Source organism: Coregonus lavaretus (assembly GCF_964263955.1).
Source record: "Coregonus lavaretus genome assembly, chromosome: 5".
Classification (NCBI taxonomy): Eukaryota; Metazoa; Chordata; class Actinopteri; order Salmoniformes; family Salmonidae; genus Coregonus; species Coregonus lavaretus.
The window spans coordinates 1,133,672-1,152,971 of NC_139992.1; the positions used below are offsets into that span (position 1 = coordinate 1,133,672).

Below are 19,300 nucleotides of genomic sequence, written 5' to 3' on the forward strand. Positions count from 1 at the left end.
AACAAAGTATGTTCATATCTCAATAGCATTTTGACTCCTTTGTTTTTCCTTCCAGCATCCCCTGAGCTACCCAGCAGGAGGACCACCCGCTCCAGGAAGGAGGAGGTAGTGGAGGCCCTGCCCTCCCTGAACACAGAGGTGTGGAGCTGGGGCCGGGGGAAGGAGGGACAGCTGGGCCACGGAGACCAGCTACCCAGGCTCCAGCCACTGTGTATCAAGATCCTGAATGGAGAGGAGGTAGTGAAGGTAGCTGCAGGGACACACCACTCACTGGCCCTCACTGCACAGTGTCAGGTAACAACACACACAATCCCCATCACACTCACAGTACCCTCATACTATTACCTCATACTATTACCTCATACTATTGCCTTATACTATTACCTTATACTATTACCTCATACTATTACCTCATACTATTACCTCATACTATTACCTTATACTATTACCTCATACTATTACCTCATACTATTACCTCATACTATTGCCTCATACTATTACCTCATACTATTACCTCATACTATTACCTCATACTATTGCCTCATACTATTAACTCATACTATTACCTCATACTATTACCTCATACTATTACCTCATACTATTACCTCATACTTTATACTATTACCTTATACTATTACCTCATACTATTACCTCATACTATTGCCTCATACTATTGAACATCATTAGCCATTTTAGTATTGGATTCACTCTCTTCCTTCGAATTTAGAGGAGAGACTGTTGAAGTTGTTATGGTGTGAGGATATAGCATGAGGTCTAATATTGTACCTTCCTATACGTTTTTTAAATCTTTTTATTTAACCTTTGTTTAACTGGGCAAGTCAGTTAAGAACAAATTCTTATTTACTATGACAGCCTACCAAAAGGCAAAAGGCCTCCTGCGGGGACGGGGGCTGGGATTAAAAATATAGGACAAAACACACATCACGACAAGAGAGACACCACAACACTACATAAAGAGAGACACCACAACACTACATAAAGAGAGACCCCACAACACTACATAAAGAGAGACACCACAACACTACATAAAGAGAGACACCACAACACTACATAAAGAGAGACACCACAACACTACTTAAAGAGAGACACCACAACACTACATACAGAGAGACACCACAACACTACATAAAGAGAGACCCCACAACACTACATAAAGAGAGACACCACAACACTACATAAAGAGAGACACCACAACACTACATAAAGAGAGACACCACAACACTACATAAAGAGAGACACCACAACACTACATAAAGAGAGACACCACAACACTACATAAAGAGAGACACCACAACACTACATAAAGAGAGACACCACAACACTACATAAAGAGAGACACCACAACAATACATAAAGAGAGACACCACAATACTACATAAAGAGAGACCACAACACTACATAAAGAGAGACACCACAACACTACATAAAGAGAGACCCCACAACACTACATAAAGAGAGACACCAAAACACTACATAAAGAGAGACACCACAACACTACATAAAGAGAGACACCACAACACTACATAAAGAGAGACACCACAACACTACATAAAGAGAGACACCACAACACTACATAAAGAGAGACACCACAACACTACATAAAGAGAGACACCACAACACTACATAAAGAGAGACACCACAACACTACATAAAGAGAGACACCACAACACTACATAAAGAGAGACACCACAACAATACATAAAGAGAGACACCACAATACTACATAAAGAGAGACCACAACACTACATAAAGAGAGACACCACAACACTACATAAAGAGAGACCCCACAACACTACATAAAGAGAGACCACAACACTACATAAAGAGAGACACCACAACACTACATAAAGAGAGATGCCACAACACTACATAAAGAGACACCACAACACTACATAAAGAGAGACACCACAACACTACATAAAGAGAGACACCAAAACACTACATAAAGAGAGACACCACAACACTACATAAAGAGAGACACCACAACACTACATAAAGAGAGACCCCACAACACTACATAAAGAGAGACACCACAACACTACATAAAGAGAGACACCACAACACTACATAAAGAGAGACCCCACAACACTACATAAAGAGAGACACCACAACACTACATAAAGAGAGACACCACAACACTACATAAAGAGAGACACCACAACACTACATAAAGAGAGACACCACAACACTACATAAAGAGAGACACCACAACACTACATAAAGAGAGACACCACAACACTACATAAAGAGAGACACCAAAACACTACATAAAGAGAGACACCACAACACTACATAAAGAGAGACACCACAACACTACATAAAGAGAGACCCCACAACACTACATAAAGAGAGACACCACAACACTACATAAAGAGAGACCCCACAACACTACATAAAGAGAGACACCACAACACTACATAAAGAGAGACACCACAACACTACATAAAGAGAGACACCACAACACTACATAAAGAGAGACACCACAACACTACATAGAGAGAGACACCACAACACTACATAGAGAGAGACACCACAACACTACATAAAGAGAGACCACAACACTACATAAAGAGAGACACCACAACACTACATAAAGAGAGACACCACAACACTACATAAAGAGAGACACCACAACACTACATAAAGAGAGACACCACAACACTACATAAAGAGAGACCACAACACTACATAAAGAGAGACACCACAACACTACATAAAGAGAGACGCCACAACACTACATAAAGAGAGACACCACAACACTACATAAAGAGAGACACCACAACACTACATAAAGAGAGACACCACAACACTACATAAAGAGAGACACCACAACACTACATAAAGAGAGACACCACAACACTACATAAAGAGAGACACCACAACAATACATAAAGAGAGACACCACAACACTACATAAAGAGAGACACCACAACACTACATAAAGAGAGACACCACAACAATACATAAAGAGAGACACCACAACACTACATAAAGAGAGACACCACAACACTACATAAAGAGAGAGACCACAACACTACATAAAGAGAGACCTAAGACAACAACTTAGCATGGTAGCAACACAACATGGCAGCAGCACAACATGGCAGCAGCACAACATGGCAGCAGCACAACATGGCAGCAGCACAACATGGTAGCAGCACAACATGGTAGCAGCACAACATGGTAGCAGCACAACATGGTAGCAGCACAACATGGTGGCAGCACAAGACATAGTACAAACATTATTGGGCACAGACAACAGCACAAAGGGCAAGAAGGTAGAGACAACAATACATCAGGCGAAGCAGCCACAACTGTCAGTAAGAGTGTCCATGATGGAGTCTTTGAATGAAGAGATGTAGATAAAACTGTCCAGTTTGAGTGTTTTTTTTTTTGCAGCTCGTTCCAGTCGCTAGCTGCAGCGAACTGAAAAGAGGAGCGACCCAGGGATGTGTGTGCTTTGTGGAGACTGGTGTGTATAATAAGGGTTATCTTCCCAGGTGTTGTCGTGGGGCAGCAACAGATCCGGCCAGTTGGGACACATGGACAGCCCCACTACCATGCCTCAACAGGCCAAGGTACTTTACCTACAAATCACATTTTATTTTATTTTATCAAATCAAATGTTATTTGTCACATGCGCCGAATACAACAGGTGTAGACCTTACAGTGAAATGCTTACTTACAAGTCCTTAACCAACAATGCAGTTTTAAGAAAGAATAGCAAAACAAAAAATGCAAAAAATACAATATAAAATTATACGAAATAAAAGTAAATATAACAATAGCGAGGCTATATACAGGGGGTACCGGTACCGAGTCAATGTGCAGGGGCACCGGTTAGTCGAGATAATTTAGGTAATATGTACATGTAGGTAGAGTTATTAAAGTGACTATGCATAGATAATAAACAGAGTAGCAGCAGCGTAAAAGAGGGGTGGGGGGACAATGCAAATAGTCCGGGTAGCCATGATTAGATGTTCAGGAGTCTTATGGCCTGGGGGTACAAGCTGTTGAGAAGCCTTTTGGACCTAGACTTGGCGCTCCGGTACCGCTTGACATGCGGGAGCAGACAGAACAGTCTATGACTAGGGTGGCTGGAGTCTTTGACAATTTTTAGGGCTTTCCTCTGACACCGCCTGGTATAGAGGTCCTGGATGGCAGGAAGCTTGGCCCCAGTGATATACTGGGCCGTACGCACTACCATCTGTAGTGCCTTGCGGTCGGAGGCCGAGCAGTTGCCATACCAGGCGGTGATGCAACCAGTCAGGATGCTCTCGATGGTGCAGCTGTAGAACCTTTTGAGGATCTGAGGACCCATGCCAAATCTTTTCAGTCTCCTGAGGGGGAATAGGTTTTGTTGTGCCCTCTTCACGACTGCTTCATCTGACCACTTTTTTATTGACCGAGTCACTGGTGCTTCCTGCTTTAGTTTTTGCTTGTAAGCAGGAATCAGGAGGATAGAATTATGGTCAGATTTGCCAAATGGAGGGCGAGGGAGAGCTTTGTATGCGTCTCTGTGTGTGGAGTAAAGGTGGTCTAGAGTTTTTTTCCTCTGGTTGCACATTTAACATGCTGGTAAAAATGAGGTAAAACAGATTTAAGTTTCCCTGCCTTAAAGTCCCCGGCCACTAGGAGCGCCGCCTCTGGATGAGCGTTTTCCAGTTTGCTTATGGCCTTATACAGTTCATTAAGTGCGGTCTTAGTGCCAGCATCGGTTTGTGGTGGTAAATAGACAGATACGAAGAATATAGATGAAAACTCTCTTGGTAGATAGTGGGTCTACAACTTATCATGAGATACTCTACCTCAGGCGAGCAAAACCTTGAGACTTCCTTAGATATCGTGCACCAGCTGTTGTTTGCAAATATACATAGACCGCCACCCCTTGTCTTACCAGAGGCTGCTGTTCTATCCTGCCGATACAGTGTATAACCCGCCAGCTGTATGTTATTCATGTCTTCGTTCAGCCACGACTCGGTGAAACATAAGATATTACAGTTTTTAATGTCCCGTTGGTAGGATATTCGTGCTTGTAGTTCTTCCACTTTATTATCAAGGGATTGTAAGTTGGCCAATAGTATCGATGGCAAAGGAAGATTAGCCACTCGTTGCCGGCTCGTTACCAAGCACCCCGATCTCCTTCCGCGATATCTCCTTTTCTTTCTACTGAATGACGGGGATGAGGGCCCTGTCGGGTGTCTGGAGTAAACCCCTCTCGTCCGACTCATTAAATAAAAAATGTTCGTCCAGTTCAAGGTGAGTAAACGCAGTTCTGATGTCCAGAAGCTCTTTTCGGTCATAAGAGACGGTAGCAGCAACATTATGTACAAAATAAGTTACAAATAATGTGAAAAAACACACAAAATAGCACAGTTGGTTAAGAGTCCATAAAATGGCAGCCATCCCCTCCGGCACCATGTACATATATATACCCCAGAGGGCAGATATTCTTGTCTTTAGTTCTTTTTATGGTTATACTTGTGCTGCTGGTCTAGCCTGCTGGTCTAGCCTGCTGGTCTAGCCTGATGGACTAGCCTGGTGGACTAGCCTGGTGGCCTGGTGGTCTGCTGGTCTAGCCTGGTGGTCTAGCCTGCTGGTCTAGCCTGCTGGTCTAGCCTGATGGACTAGCCTGGTGGACTAGCCTGGTGGCCTGGTGGTCTGCTGGTCTAGCCTGGTGGTCTAGCCTGCTGGTCTAGCCTGCTGGTCTAGCCTGATGGACTAGCCTGGTGGACTAGCCTGGTGGCCTGGTGGTCTGCTGGTCTAGCCTGGTGGTCTGGCCTGCTGGTCTAGCCTGCTGGTCTAGCCTGATGGACTAGCCTGGTGGACTAGCCTGGTGGTCTGGTGGTCTAGCCTGGTGGACTAGCCTGGTGGACTAGCCTGGTGGACTAGCCTGGTGGACTAGCCTGGTGGACTAGCCTGGTGGACTAGCCTGGTGGACTAGCCTGGTGGTCTGGTGGTCTAGCCTGGTGGACTAGCCTGGTGGACTAGCCTGGTGGACTAGCCTGGTGGACTAGCCTGGTGGTCTGGCCTGGTGGTCTGGCCTGGTGGTCTGGTGGTCTAGCCTGGTGGTCTAGCCTGGTGGACTAGCCTGGTGGTCTAGCCTGGTGGTCTAGCCTGGTGGTCTAGCCTGGTGGACTAGCCTGGTGGACTAGCCTGGTGGTCTGGTGGTCTAGCCTGGTGGACTAGCCTGGTGGTCTGGTGGTCTAGCCTGGTGGACTAGCCTGGTGGTCTGGTGGTCTAGCCTGGTGGACTAGCCTGGTGGTCTGGTGGTCTAGCCTGGTGGTCTAGCCTGGTGGTCTAGCCTGGTGGTCTAGCCTGCTGGTCTGGTGGTCTAGCCTGGTGGACTAGCCTGGTGGTCTAGCCTGGTGGTCTAGCCTGGTGGTCTGGCCTGGTGGTCTGGCCTGGTGGTCTAGCCTGGTGGTCTGGCCTGGTGGTCTAGCCTGGTGGTCTGGCCTGGTGGTCTAGCCTGGTGGACTAGCCTGGTGGTCTAGCCTGCTGGTCTGATCTGTGTTTGTGTGTGTGTTTTGCCCCCCTCTCAGATGTCAGAGGGTCTGCGTGTGTGGGACCTGGCAGCAGGGCAGAGCCACAGTGTGTTCCTGGCTGATGGTGACTGCTGCCAGCCCATCCTCTGTTACAGCGGTCAACAGGTCAGTATGCCCATCCTCTGTTACAGCGGTCAACAGGTCAGTATGCCCACCCTCTACAGCGGTCAACAGGTCAGTATGCCCATCCTCTGTTACAGCGGTCAACAGGTCAGTATGCCCACCCTCTACAGCGGTCAACAGGTCAGTATGCCCACCCTCTACAGCGGTCAACAGGTCAGTATGCCCACCCTCTACAGCGGTCAACAGGTCAGTATGCCCACCCTCTACAGCGGTCAACAGGTCAGTATGCCCACCCTCTACAGTGGTCAACAGGTCAGTATGCCCACCCTCTACAGCGGTCAACAGGTCAGTATGCCCCCCCTCTACAGCGGTCAACAGGTCAGTATGCCCACCCTCTACAGCGGTCAACAGGTCAGTATGCCCACCCTCTGTTACAGCGGTCAACAGGTCAGTATGCCCACCCTCTACAGCGGTCAACAGGTCAGTATGCCCACCCTCTACAGCGGTCAACAGGTCAGTATGCCCATCCTCTACAGCGGTCAACAGGTCAGTATGCCCACCCTCTACAGCGGTCAACAGGTCAGTATGCCCATCCTCTACAGCGGTCAACAGGTCAGTATGCCCATCCTCTACAGCGGTCAACAGGTCAGTATGCCCATCCTCTACAGCGGTCAACAGGTCAGTATGCCCACCCTCTGTTACAGCGGTCAACAGGTCAGTATGCCCATCCTCTACAGCGGTCAACAGGTCAGTATTTCCACCCTCTACAGCGGTCAGCAGGTCAGTAGTATGTGCTGTAAAGCCCAGTTCAACGGTCTTAAGGAGTTTGAGAACAACTGACCGGTCTCATATCGGCTGCTGGAGTTTCCAAAATTCAACGTTACATTTACGTCGTTTAGCTGACGCTCTCGTTCAGAGCGACTTAACATGAGCAATTAGGGTTAATTGCCTTGCTCAAGGTGACATCGGCAGATTTTTTCACGTGGTCGATTCCTGTGTTTTGAACCAGCGATCATAGGGTTACTGGCCGAAACGCTCTTAACCACTGGGCTACCTGCCGCCCATATCAAATCTTAGCCGAAGACTTGCGGCGAGACAGGTGGTCCCTTTATCCAATCAAAGAACAGTAAGCTGATGTTCTGTGTTCAGCCAAGCAGACACCTAGCTAGCTGTTTTGATGCTTGCTGATATTTCTCTGACAAGTTTACAAAGTGCGTGTATTTCATTTCAACTAGTTTGATACAACGCCTTGCTACAACAAGTGACAACTTCGTTTCAGAGTTTCATCACGTCGTCTAAAGAGGCACCGTTACCGTCTCAACTGGCACGTCTGGTCTTTAGTCAGCTGTTCAATAACACAACATTCTAAGGCTGGCTGGTTTGTCTCTTTCTCTTCTTAATGTATCTGAACCGGGCCTTTATATGTGTTGTATACTGTATAAGTTAAGTGTTGTGTCTTGTGACGTAATATACACTGAGTGTACTAAACATTAGGAACACCTTCCCAATACCCTCAGAACAGCCTCAGTTCGTCGGGGCATGGACTCTACAAGGTGTCGAAAGCGTTCCACAGGGATGCTGGCCCATGTTGACTCCAATGCTTCCCACAGTTGTGCCAAGTTGGCTGGATGTCCATTGGGTGGTGGGACCATTCTTGATACACACGGGAAACTGTTGAGCGTGAAAAACCCAGCAGTGTTGCAGTTCTTGACACAAACCGGTGCGCCTGGCACCTACGACCATACCCCGTTCAAAGGCACTTCAATATTTTGTCTTGCCCATTCACCCTCTGAATGACACACACACACAATCCGTGTCTCAATTGTCTCAAGGCTTAAAAATCCTTCTTTAACCTGTCTCCTCCCCCTTCATCTACACTGATTTGAAATGAATTTAACAGGTGACATCAATAAGGGATCATAGCTTTCACCTGGCTTCGTCTGGTCAGTCTCTGTCATGGAAAGAGCAGGTGTACCTAATGTTTTGTCCACTCAGTGATTATAGATATAGTTTTTAACCACGTTACGCAACTTTGAAAGAAATGTCATTCTTTATATTGTGATTTGGATTGTGTAATTTCTGTATTTCTTCTGTTTGTGTTACAGTACATGTAGAATCATTTTTCAGTATCTGCTGAATCAATAGCTTTCTGGATGAGTCTCTTCCCCTTCTGCAGAAGCCGTGGGGGTGTGTGTGTGTGTGTGTGTGTGTGTGTGTGTGTGTGTGTGTGTGTGTGTGTGTGTGTGTGTGTGTGTGTGTGTGTGTGTGTGTGTGTGCGTGCGTGCGTGCGTGCGTGCGTGCGTGCGTGCGTGCGTGCGTGCGTGTATGTGTATGTGTGTGTGTGTGTGTGTGTGTGTGTGTGTGTTTTGTATAGTCAGTGAATGTAGCCAGGAATGCCTGTATTGTTGGCAAACAAATTTCCCTATGGGACAATAAAGTATTAATTAATTCATTAATTGATTCAGGTGATAGAGACCACACCTGAGAACCACATACCTGGGACAGGGTCAACTGAGAGCTCTCCCTCTATAACGGACACGTTCACCCTCAGACCTGTCCTGCTGCCCTTCTGTATGGACGTGAGTAGAACACAATCACAGCCTCTCTATAATGGAAAGAAAGTTTACCCGAGTTTACCCCAGCTTGAACGAAAGGGTGCTCGACTGAGGGGACTTGTAAATCCCAAAACATTCCTTACCCCAGAACACTTCAACAGGTGACTATCCAGGAGAGGAAAATAAGCACTCTGTTTAGAAAAACTGCCTGTTTGATTGTCCCGTTAATAAATCAATCAGATCTGTGCAGAAACAGAGTGCTCCTATTTCTTTATTTTATAATGTATTATAACATATGACCCCTACCAGTAACTTGTCCCTGAGACTTGGCTGTAGACTCCAATCATAACGTGCCACATAAAATATTGATCAGTAATGTGTTGGTGTCTTCCCGTCTAGATGGGCTACATCAGCGGTGTGTATGGCGGAGGACAGTCCTGTCTAGCCCAGGCTGACCACAACGTGATGGGGTTCATCTCTGCTCTCCACGAGCTGGCTGCAGCAGACAGGAAGTTCTACTGCAGGCTCAGAGACGTCAACAAGCGGGTGGTCAGCCCTCTACTGAGCAAAGGTGAGACAAGAGACATACAGACATAGGGAGCATCTCAATTGCATTTCCTTGATTCCTCGCGTCCTCCATCCTCGCCTCAGCTGGCTGGAGTGTTTATGGACATATTACATCTCTCCATATCCCAGTCTGTTGTCCCCACTTGCTTCAAGATGTCCACCATTGTTCCTGTACCCAAGAAAGCGAAGGTAACGGAAATAAATGGATGACTATCGCCCAGTAGCACTCACTTCTGTCAACATGAAGTACATCATGTTGATGCTACTGTCTCTTATGACCGAAAAGAGCTTCTGGATAATAGAACAGCGATTACTAACCTCGAACTGGACGAAGATGTTTTCTTTAATGAGTCTGACGCGAGGGATATACTGTTGCTCCCAGACAATGCCACGTTGTGTTTGCTAATCCAAGTTTATCATTTTTAAAAGGCTAATTGATCATTAGAAAACCCTTTTGCAATTATGTTAGCACAGCTGAAAACTGTTGTGCTGATTTAAAGAAGCAATAAAACTGGCCTTCTTGAGACTAGTTGAGGATCTGGAGCAACAAATAACTTTCTTCTGAAACTCGTCAGTCTATTCTTGTTCTGAGAAATGAAGGCTATTCCATGCGAAAAATTGCCAAGAAACTGAAGATCTCGTACAACGCTGTGTACTACTCCCTTCACAGAACAGCACAAACTGGCTCTATCCAGAATAGAAAGAGGAGAGGGAGGCCCCGGTGCACAACTGAGCAAGAGGACAAATACATTAGAGGGTCTAGTTTGAGAAACAGACGCCTCACAGGTCCTCAACTGGCAGCTTCATTAAATAGTACCTGCAAAACACCAGTCTCAACGTCAACAGTGAAGAGGCGACTCCGGGATGCTGACCTTCTAGGCAGAGTTTCAAAGAAAAAAACATATCTCAGACTGGCCAATAAAAAGAAAAGATTAAGATGGGCAAAAGAACACAGACACTGGACAGAGGAAGATTGGAAAAAAGTGTTATGGACAGACAAATCGAAGTTTGAGGTGTTCGGATCACAAAGAAGAACATTTGTGAGACGCAGACCAAAAGAAAAGATGCTGGAGGAGTGCTTGATGCCATCTGTCAAGCATGGTGGAGGCAATGTGATGATCTGGGGGTGCTTTGGTGGTGGTAAAGTGGGAGATTTGTACAGGGTAAAAGGGATCTTGAAGAAGGAAGGCTATCACTCCATTTTACAACGCCATGCCATACCCTGTGGACGGCGCTTGATTGGAGCCAATTTCCTCCTACAACATGACAATGACCCAAAGCACAGCTCCAAACTATGCAATAACTATTTAGGGAAGAAGCAGTCAGCTGGTATTCTGTCTATAATGGAGTGGCCAGCACAGTCACCGGATCTCAACCCTATTGAGCTGTTGTGGGAGCAGCTTGACCGTATGGTACGTAAGAAATGCCCATCAAGCAAACCCAACTTGTGGGAGGTGCATCAGGAAGCATGGGGTGAAATCTCTTCAGATTACCTCAACAAATTGACAACTAGAATGCCAAAGGTCTGCAAGGCTGTAATTGCTGCAAATGGAGGATTCTTTGACGATGTCACGGATTCTGCCGAGGCTGCTCCCCCTCCTGGTACGAGCAGGCGTCGGCGGTCGCCGTCCCCGGAGTACTAGCTGCCACCGATCTATGTTTCTGTGTGTGATTGCTTTTGTCTGTCTGTCACACCTGTGGCCTATTGTGTATTCATCACCTGTCCTATAAGTTCCGTCTTTTTGCTTGGTAGGATTGTGTGTTGTTGTTCGCCTGTCGTTGTGCTGCGTGTTTTGTTTCTTGTTTGCATTTTTTGTGTTTTACGCATGTTGCGTAAATGCTCGCCTCTTGTTGTTTGAGGTCGTTTGTTTTCCGTTTCCTTTTGGAAATTTTGAGTAAACTCTGTTGGACTGAGCCTCGGTGTCCTGCGCCTGACTTCCACCACACATACACCTCACCTCATGACAGAACAACACACCATCTCCATGGAGTCAGCAGGAACAGCGGCGATACCCGATTCCTTGGAGGACCGGATTAATTACCAGGACGCCATGATCCGGCAACTCGAGGTCGCCATGGACGAGGTGTCCAACAGTCTGCGCCGGTTGATGAATCGGGAGGTGCCCACGCCTTCTCACACCATCCCAGCACCAACGGCCAGTCCTCCTCTCTCAGCACCGGAACCCAGTGGCATTCGGCTCTCGCTCCCGAGGGCATATGACGGTTCTGCAGCCGGGTGTCAGGGCTTTCTCCTACAGGTAGAACTTTACCTTGCCACCATACACCCGGCGCCCTCGGGATACGAGAGCGTCTCCGCCCTCATCTCCTGTCTCTCCGGGAAGGCGTTGGAGTGGGCCAACGCCGAATGGAGGGGAATAGACGCCGCCACCATCACCTACGCGGAGTTTTCCCGCCGCTTCAGGACTGTCTTCGATCATCCACCTGAGGGGAAAGCGGCGGGAGAGCGTCTATTCCACCTCCGACAGGGGAAGAGGAGCGCACAGGAGTTCGCACTGGAGTTCCGGACACTAGCAGCGGATGCGGGATGGAATGAGAGGGCCCTCATTGACCACTATCGGTGTAGCCTACGAGAGGACGTTCGTCGTGAGATGGCCTGCAGGGACACCAACCTGTCGTTCGACCAGCTGGTGGACATCTCCATCAGTCTAGACACCCTGCTGGCTACCCGCGGACGTCCCGAGTGGGGGTCGTCCATTCCATCCTCCAGCACCTCCGAGCCTATTCCTATGGAGCTCGGGGGTGCTGGCGCTAGAGAGAGGAGGAGGGAGAACCCGAGGAGGGCCAACCCCTGCACCAACTGTGGCCGTGGAGGACACACCACGGCCAGGTGCTGGGGAGGGTCTTCTGAGAGAGGGGACAACAGGTCACGCACTGGGGAGTCATTTCAGGTGAGTAGGCGCCCCACTTACCCAGAGCTCTCTGTTGGTCACATGAGTATTCCTGTGCGTTTTCCACAGGTGGCACCTCATTCCCAGCATAAGGCGCTAGTAGATTCAGGCGCAGCTGGGAACTTTATTGATCGTAAATTTTGTGCTAGGTTAGGAATTCCCCTTCGGCCGGTAGAAGTTCCATTCCCTGTCCATGCATTAGACAGCCGGCCGTTGGGGTCGGGTCTGATCAGGGATGTCACAGCACCGCTGACGATGACTACGCAGGGGGGTCATGAGGAGATCATTCAGTTCTATCTGATTGACTCTCCTGCGTACCCAGTGGTGTTGGGGCTTCCCTGGTTAAGTACCCACGATCCTACCATAGCGTGGCAACAGAGGGCTCTTATGGAGTGGTCTGCCCAGTGTGTAGGGAGATGTCTAGGTGTTTCCATAGGGGCGACCTCGGTAGAGAGTCCGAACCAAGTGCCCGCACTGCGCATTCCCCCCGAGTATGAGGATTTAGCACTGGTCTTTAGTAAATCAAGGGCAGCAAGGCTACCTCCTCATAGACAGGGGGACTGTGCGATAAATATCCAGACTGGAGCAGCTCTTCCCAGGAGTCATGTGTATCCCCTGTCTCAAGAGGAGACAGCGGCTATGGAGACATACATAGCCGAGTCCTTGGCACAGGGATACATACGGCCCTCTATTTCCCCAGTCTCCTCGAGTTTCTTCTTTGTGAAGAAGAAGGACGGGGGATTGCGCCCGTGTATTGATTATCGTAGTCTCAATCAGATTACAGTTAAATACAGCTACCCACTGCCACTGATTGCGACGATGACGGAATCATTACGCGGAGCGCGATTCTTCACAAAGTTAGATCTCAGGAGCGCGTACAATCTGGTGCGCATTAAGGGGGGGGATGAATGGAAGACAGCATTTAGTACCACCTCGGGTCATTACGAGTATCTCGTCATGCCATACGGGTTAATGAATGCTCCTTCAGTCTTCCAATCCTTTGTTGACGAGATTTTCCGGGACATGCATGGGCAGGGTGTAGTAGTTTACATCGACGACATCCTGGTGTACTCTTCTACACGAGCCGAGCATGTAGCCCAGGTGCGCCGAGTATTGAGACGACTGTTGGAGCATGACTTGTATGTCAAGGCAGAGAAATGCCTGTTCTTCCAGGAGTCCGTCTCCTTTTTGGGTTATCGGTTGTCCGCGTCTGGCGTGGAGATAGAGGTAGATCGGGTATCGGCTGTGCGTAATTGGCAAACTCCAACCACCGTAAAAGAGGTGCAGCGGTTCTTGGGTTTTGCTAATTACTACCGGAGGTTTATCCGGGGCTTTGGACAGGTTGCAGTTCCCATTACGTCCCTGCTAAAGGGGGGTCCGGTGCGCTTGCAGTGGTCAGCTGAGGCGGACAGGGCATTTGTCAAACTGAAGAACCTGTTCGCCTCGGCCCCGGTGCTGGCGCATCCGGATCCCTCTTTGCCTTTCCAAGTAGAGGTGGACGCGTCCGAGACCGGTATTGGGGCAGTCCTGTCACAACGGTCCGGCACGCCACCTAAGCTCCGCCCCTGTGCATTCTACTCTAAGAAGCTCAGCTCGGCGGAGCGCAATTATGACGTTGGGGACAGGGAGCTGTTAGCTGTAGTCCAGGCCCTAAAGGTGTGGAGGCATTGGCTTGAGGGGGCTCAACACCCTTTCCTCATTCTGACTGATCACCGTAACCTGGAGTACATCCGGGCAGCTAGGAGATTGAACCCTCGTCAGGCTAGGTGGAACATGTTCCTGACCCGGTTTGTTTTTAAGATCACATACATCCCTGGGTCCCAGAACGGTAAGGCAGACGCCCTGTCCCGGCAGTATGACACAGAGGAGAGGTCCATTGAGCCTATTTCCATACTGCCGGAGTCTTGTCTGGTGGCTCCGGTAGTATGGGAGGTCGATGCGGAAATCGAGCGGGCGCTGCGTACCGACCCTACTCCCCCCGAGTGTCCTGTGGGGCGGACGTACGTTCCGCTCGAGGTTCGTGATCGGCTTATTTCTTGGGCTCATACATCACCCTCCTCTGGACATCCTGGTATTGGTCGGACGGTGCACTGCCTTAGCGTAAAATACTGGTGGCCAACGTTAGCCAGGGATGTGAGGGTTTATGTCTCCTCCTGCTCGGTATGTGCCCAGTGTAAGGCACCTAGACATTTGCCCAGAGGTAAGTTACATCCTCTGCCCGTTCCACAACGACCATGGTCCCACCTCTCGGTAGATTTTGTGACCGATCTACCCCCTTCCCAGGGTAATACCACCATTTTGGTCGTTGTGGATCGGTTTTCTAAGGCCTGTCGTCTCCTCCCACTGCCGGGTCTCCCTACTGCCCTACAGACCGCCGAGGCCCTCTTTACCCACGTGTTCCGGCACTATGGGGTCCCCGAGGATATTGTGTCCGACCGAGGTCCCCAGTTCACCTCCAGAGTCTGGGGGGCTTTCATGGAACGCCTGGGGGTCTCGGTTAGCCTTACCTCGGGGTACCACCCAGAGAGTAATGGGCAGGTTGAACGTGTGAACCAGGATGTGGGTAGGTTTTTGAGGTCCTATTGCCGGGACCGGCCGGAGGAGTGGTCGAGGTATATCCCCTGGGCAGAGATGGCCCAGAACTCTCTCCGCCACTCCTCCACCGGATTAACACCTTTCCAGTGTATTTTAGGGTATCAGCCGGTCCTGGCACCGTGGCACGAGAGCCAGACCGAGGCCCCTGCGGTGGACGAGTGGATTCGGCGCTCGGAGGAGACGTGGGACGCTGCCCATGTCCATCTGCAGCGTGCCATCCGTCAACAAAAGGCGAGCGCCGATCGCCACCGCAGTGAGGGGCCGGTGTACGCACCGGGAGATCGAGTCTGGCTCTCGACTCGAAACCTGCCCCTCCGCCTGCCCTGCCGGAAGCTGGGTCGGCGGTTTGTGGGGCCCTTTAAAGTCCTGAGAAGGTTGAACGAGGTGTGTTACAGGTTACAACTGCCTATAGAGTACAAAAATATTAACCCCTCGTTCCATGTGTCTCTTCTCAGGCCGGTGGTAGCTGGTCCACTCCAGGAGAATGAGATAGGAGAGACCCCTCCGCCCCCTTTGGACATCGAGGGGGCCCCGGCGTACAGAGTCCGGACCATCTTGGACTCGAGGCGCCGGATGAGTGGTCTCCAGTATCTCGTGGAGTGGGAGGGGTACGGTCCGGAGGAACGGTGCTGGGTGCCCAGGAGGGACATCCTCGATCCATCCCTCCTGACTGATTTCCACCGTGGGCATCCCACGCGCCCGGGTCCGCGTCCTCCTGGCCGTCCCCGAGGCCGGGGTCGGCGCACGGCTGGAGCCGCGCGTCAAGGGGGGGGTACTGTCACGGATTCTGCCGAGGCTGCTCCCCCTCCTGGTACGAGCAGGCGTCGGCGGTCGCCGTCCCCGGAGTACTAGCTGCCACCGATCTATGTTTCTGTGTGTGATTGCTTTTGTCTGTCTGTCACACCTGTGGCCTATTGTGTATTCATCACCTGTCCTATAAGTTCCGTCTTTTTGCTTGGTAGGATTGTGTGTTGTTGTTCGCCTGTCGTTGTGCTGCGTGTTTTGTTTCTTGTTTGCATTTTTTGTGTTTTACGCATGTTGCGTAAATGCTCGCCTCTTGTTGTTTGAGGTCGTTTGTTTTCCGTTTCCTTTTGGAAATTTTGAGTAAACTCTGTTGGACTGAGCCTCGGTGTCCTGCGCCTGACTTCCACCACACATACACCTCACCTCATGACAGACGAAAGCAACATTTGAAGGACACAAATATTATTTAAATTAAAAATCATTATTTCTAACCTTGTCAGTGACTACATTTCCTATGCATTTTGCTACATTTCCTATTCAGACTCATTTGATGTTTTCATGGAAAACAAGGACATTTCTAAGTGACCCCAAACTTTTGAACGGTAGTGTATATTTTTCGGTCTATTTACCACCACAAAATGACGCTGGCATTAAGACTGCACTCAATGAGCTGTATAAGGCCATAAGCAAACAAGAAAATCCTCATCCGGAAGTGGCACTCCTAGTGGCCGGGGACTTCAATGCAGGCAAAACTTAAATTGTTTTACCTAATTTCTACCAGCATGTTAAATGTGCAACCAGAGGGAGAAAAAAAAAACTCTAGATCACCTTTACTCCACACACAGAGACACATACAAAGCTCTCCCTCGCCCTCCATTTGGCAAATCTGACCATAATTCTAACCTCCTGATTCCTGCTTACAAGCAAAAACTAAAGAAGGAAGTACCAGTGATTCGCTCAATACGGAAGTGGTCAGATGACGCGGCTGCTACGCTACAGGACTGATTTGCTAGCACAGACTGGAATATGTTCCAATGGCATTGAGGAGTATACAACCTCGGTCACCGGCTTCATCAATAAGTGCATCGACGACGTCGTCCCCACAGTGACCGTACGTACATACCCCAACCAGAAGTAATGGGTTAGAGGCAACATCCGCACCGAGCTAAAGGCTAGAGCTGCCACTTTCAAGGAGCGGGACACTAATACATTTACATTTACATTTTAGTCATTTAGCAGACGCTCTTATCCAGAGCGACTTACAGTTAGTGAGTGCATACATTTTTCATACTGGCCCCCCATGCGAATCAAACCCACAACCCTGGCGTTGCAAGCGCCATGCTCTACCAACTGAGCTACAGGAGGCTAATCCGGACAGGCAAAGCGTCAATACAGGACTAAGATTGAATCCTACTACACCGGCTCTGACGCTCATCGGATGTGGCAGGGCTTGCAAACTATTACGGACTACAAAGGGAAACCCATCCGCGAGCTGCCCAGTGGCGCGAGCCTATCAGACGAACTAAATGCCTTTTATGCTCGCTTCGAGGCAAGCAACACTGAAACATGCATGAGAGCACCAGCTGTTCCGGACGACTGTGTGATCACGCTCTCCGTGATTACCAGGACGTGTACTCAGAGCATGCTCAGACCAACTGGCAAGTGTCTTCACTGACATTTTCAACCTCTCCCTGACCGAGTCTGTAATACCAACATGTTTCAAGCAGACCACCATAGTCCCTGTGCCCAATAAAGTGAAGGTAACCTGCCTAAATGACTACCGCCCCGTAGCACTCACATCAGTATGTCACACCCTGGCTCTGGGACTCTATATGTTGAGCCAGGGTGTGTTCATTCTTTGTGTTTATTTCTATGTTGGTAATTCTGGTGTGTTTATTTCTATGTTGGCTAGAGTGACTCCCAATCAGAGGCAACGAGTGTCAGCTGTGGCTGGTTGTCTCTGATTGGGAGCCATATTTAAACTGTCTGTTTTTCCCTTTGTGTTTGTGGGTTCTTGTTCCATGTTGGTCTATGTTACCGAGGACGTTACGAGGCGTTTGTTGTTTTTGTTTACTGTCCGTGTTTATCGCTAATGATAAATAAACATGTTCGTTCATCACGCTGCGCCTTGGTCCTCCTCTCTTAACGACGATCGTGACAGAAAAACCCACCATACAAGGACCAAGCAGCGTGTCCAGGAGCAGGCAGACTGGACATGGGAGGAAGCGCCGGGAAAGGAGATGGAGAGGTTGGCGATGGCCCAGGTGGGCAAAGTGTTGTCCTGGGAGGACATGCTCGGGGGCAAAGGGCCATGGGCTAGGATTAAGGCCCTGGCGAGAGAGGAGCAACAGCGTCAACAGGGTCGTCGTCGGACGGACGAGAGGCAACCCCAGAAAATGTTTAGGGGGGGCACACGGCATGGACGACGGGGCTGACGGAGGCAGACAAGGGGCGTATTCAGAAGGCCACCAGGTTACGGGGGTCACTGGTAAAGGAAGGGAAGGAAGGTTTAGAGGAACGGCGAGAGGTACTGGGGTGTGTTACCAGTCCGGTCCGGCCCGTTACAGATCCCGGTGTAGAGCCAGTGGTGTGTGTCCCCAGTACGGTCCGGCCTGTTCCTGCCCCTCGCACCAAGTGTACGGTGCGCGTTGCCAGCCCGGTCCGGCCTGTCCCTGCCTCTCGCACCAAGCCTACGGTGTGCGTCGCCAGCCCAGCCCGGCCTGTCCCTGCTCCACACACCAAGCCTACGGTGTGCGTCGCCAGCCCGGTCCGGCCTGTCCCTGCTCCACGCACCAAGCCTACGGTGTGCATTGATACCGTGGACTTCACGAGTCGTTTCTTGTTTTGTATTGTGTTTACACTTTAACTAATTAAAGTATGTTCGTTCATCACGCTGCGCCTTGGTCTGTTCCCTACGACGATCGTGACACAGTAGCCATGAAGTGCTTTGAAAAGCTGGTCATGGCTCACATCAACACCATCATCCCGGAATCCTTAGACCCACTCCAATTTGCATACCGTCCCAACAGATCCACAGATGACGCAATCTCAATCGCACTCCACACTGCCCTTTCCCACCTGGGCAAAAGGAACACCTGTGTGAGAATGCTGTTAATTGACTACAGCTCAGCGTTCAAAACCATAGTGCCCACAAAGCGCATCACTAAGCTAAGGACCCTGGGACTAAACACCTCCCTCTGCAACTGGATCCTGGACTTCCTGACGGGCCGCCCCCAGGTGGTAAGGGTAGGCAACAACACATCTGTGATGCTGATCCTCAACACGGAGGCCCCTCAGGGGT

At 49.5% G+C, this 19,300-nt stretch overlaps 1 protein-coding gene across 1 annotated transcript in view; it reads left to right on the plus strand.

Annotated features, from left to right (window-relative positions):
• Window positions 1–19,300, plus strand: part of LOC311128776 (alsin-like) — a 119,841-nt gene that overhangs the window by 23,094 nt on the left and 77,447 nt on the right. The window contains exons 7-11 of the mRNA XM_084161019.1: window positions 56–294; window positions 3,522–3,599; window positions 6,564–7,409; window positions 9,095–9,208; window positions 9,584–9,755. Of these exons, the coding sequence (XP_084017145.1) occupies window positions 56–294; window positions 3,522–3,599; window positions 6,564–7,409; window positions 9,095–9,208; window positions 9,584–9,755 (1,449 nt within the window). The remainder of the gene's footprint in view (window positions 1–55; window positions 295–3,521; window positions 3,600–6,563; window positions 7,410–9,094; window positions 9,209–9,583; window positions 9,756–19,300) is intronic.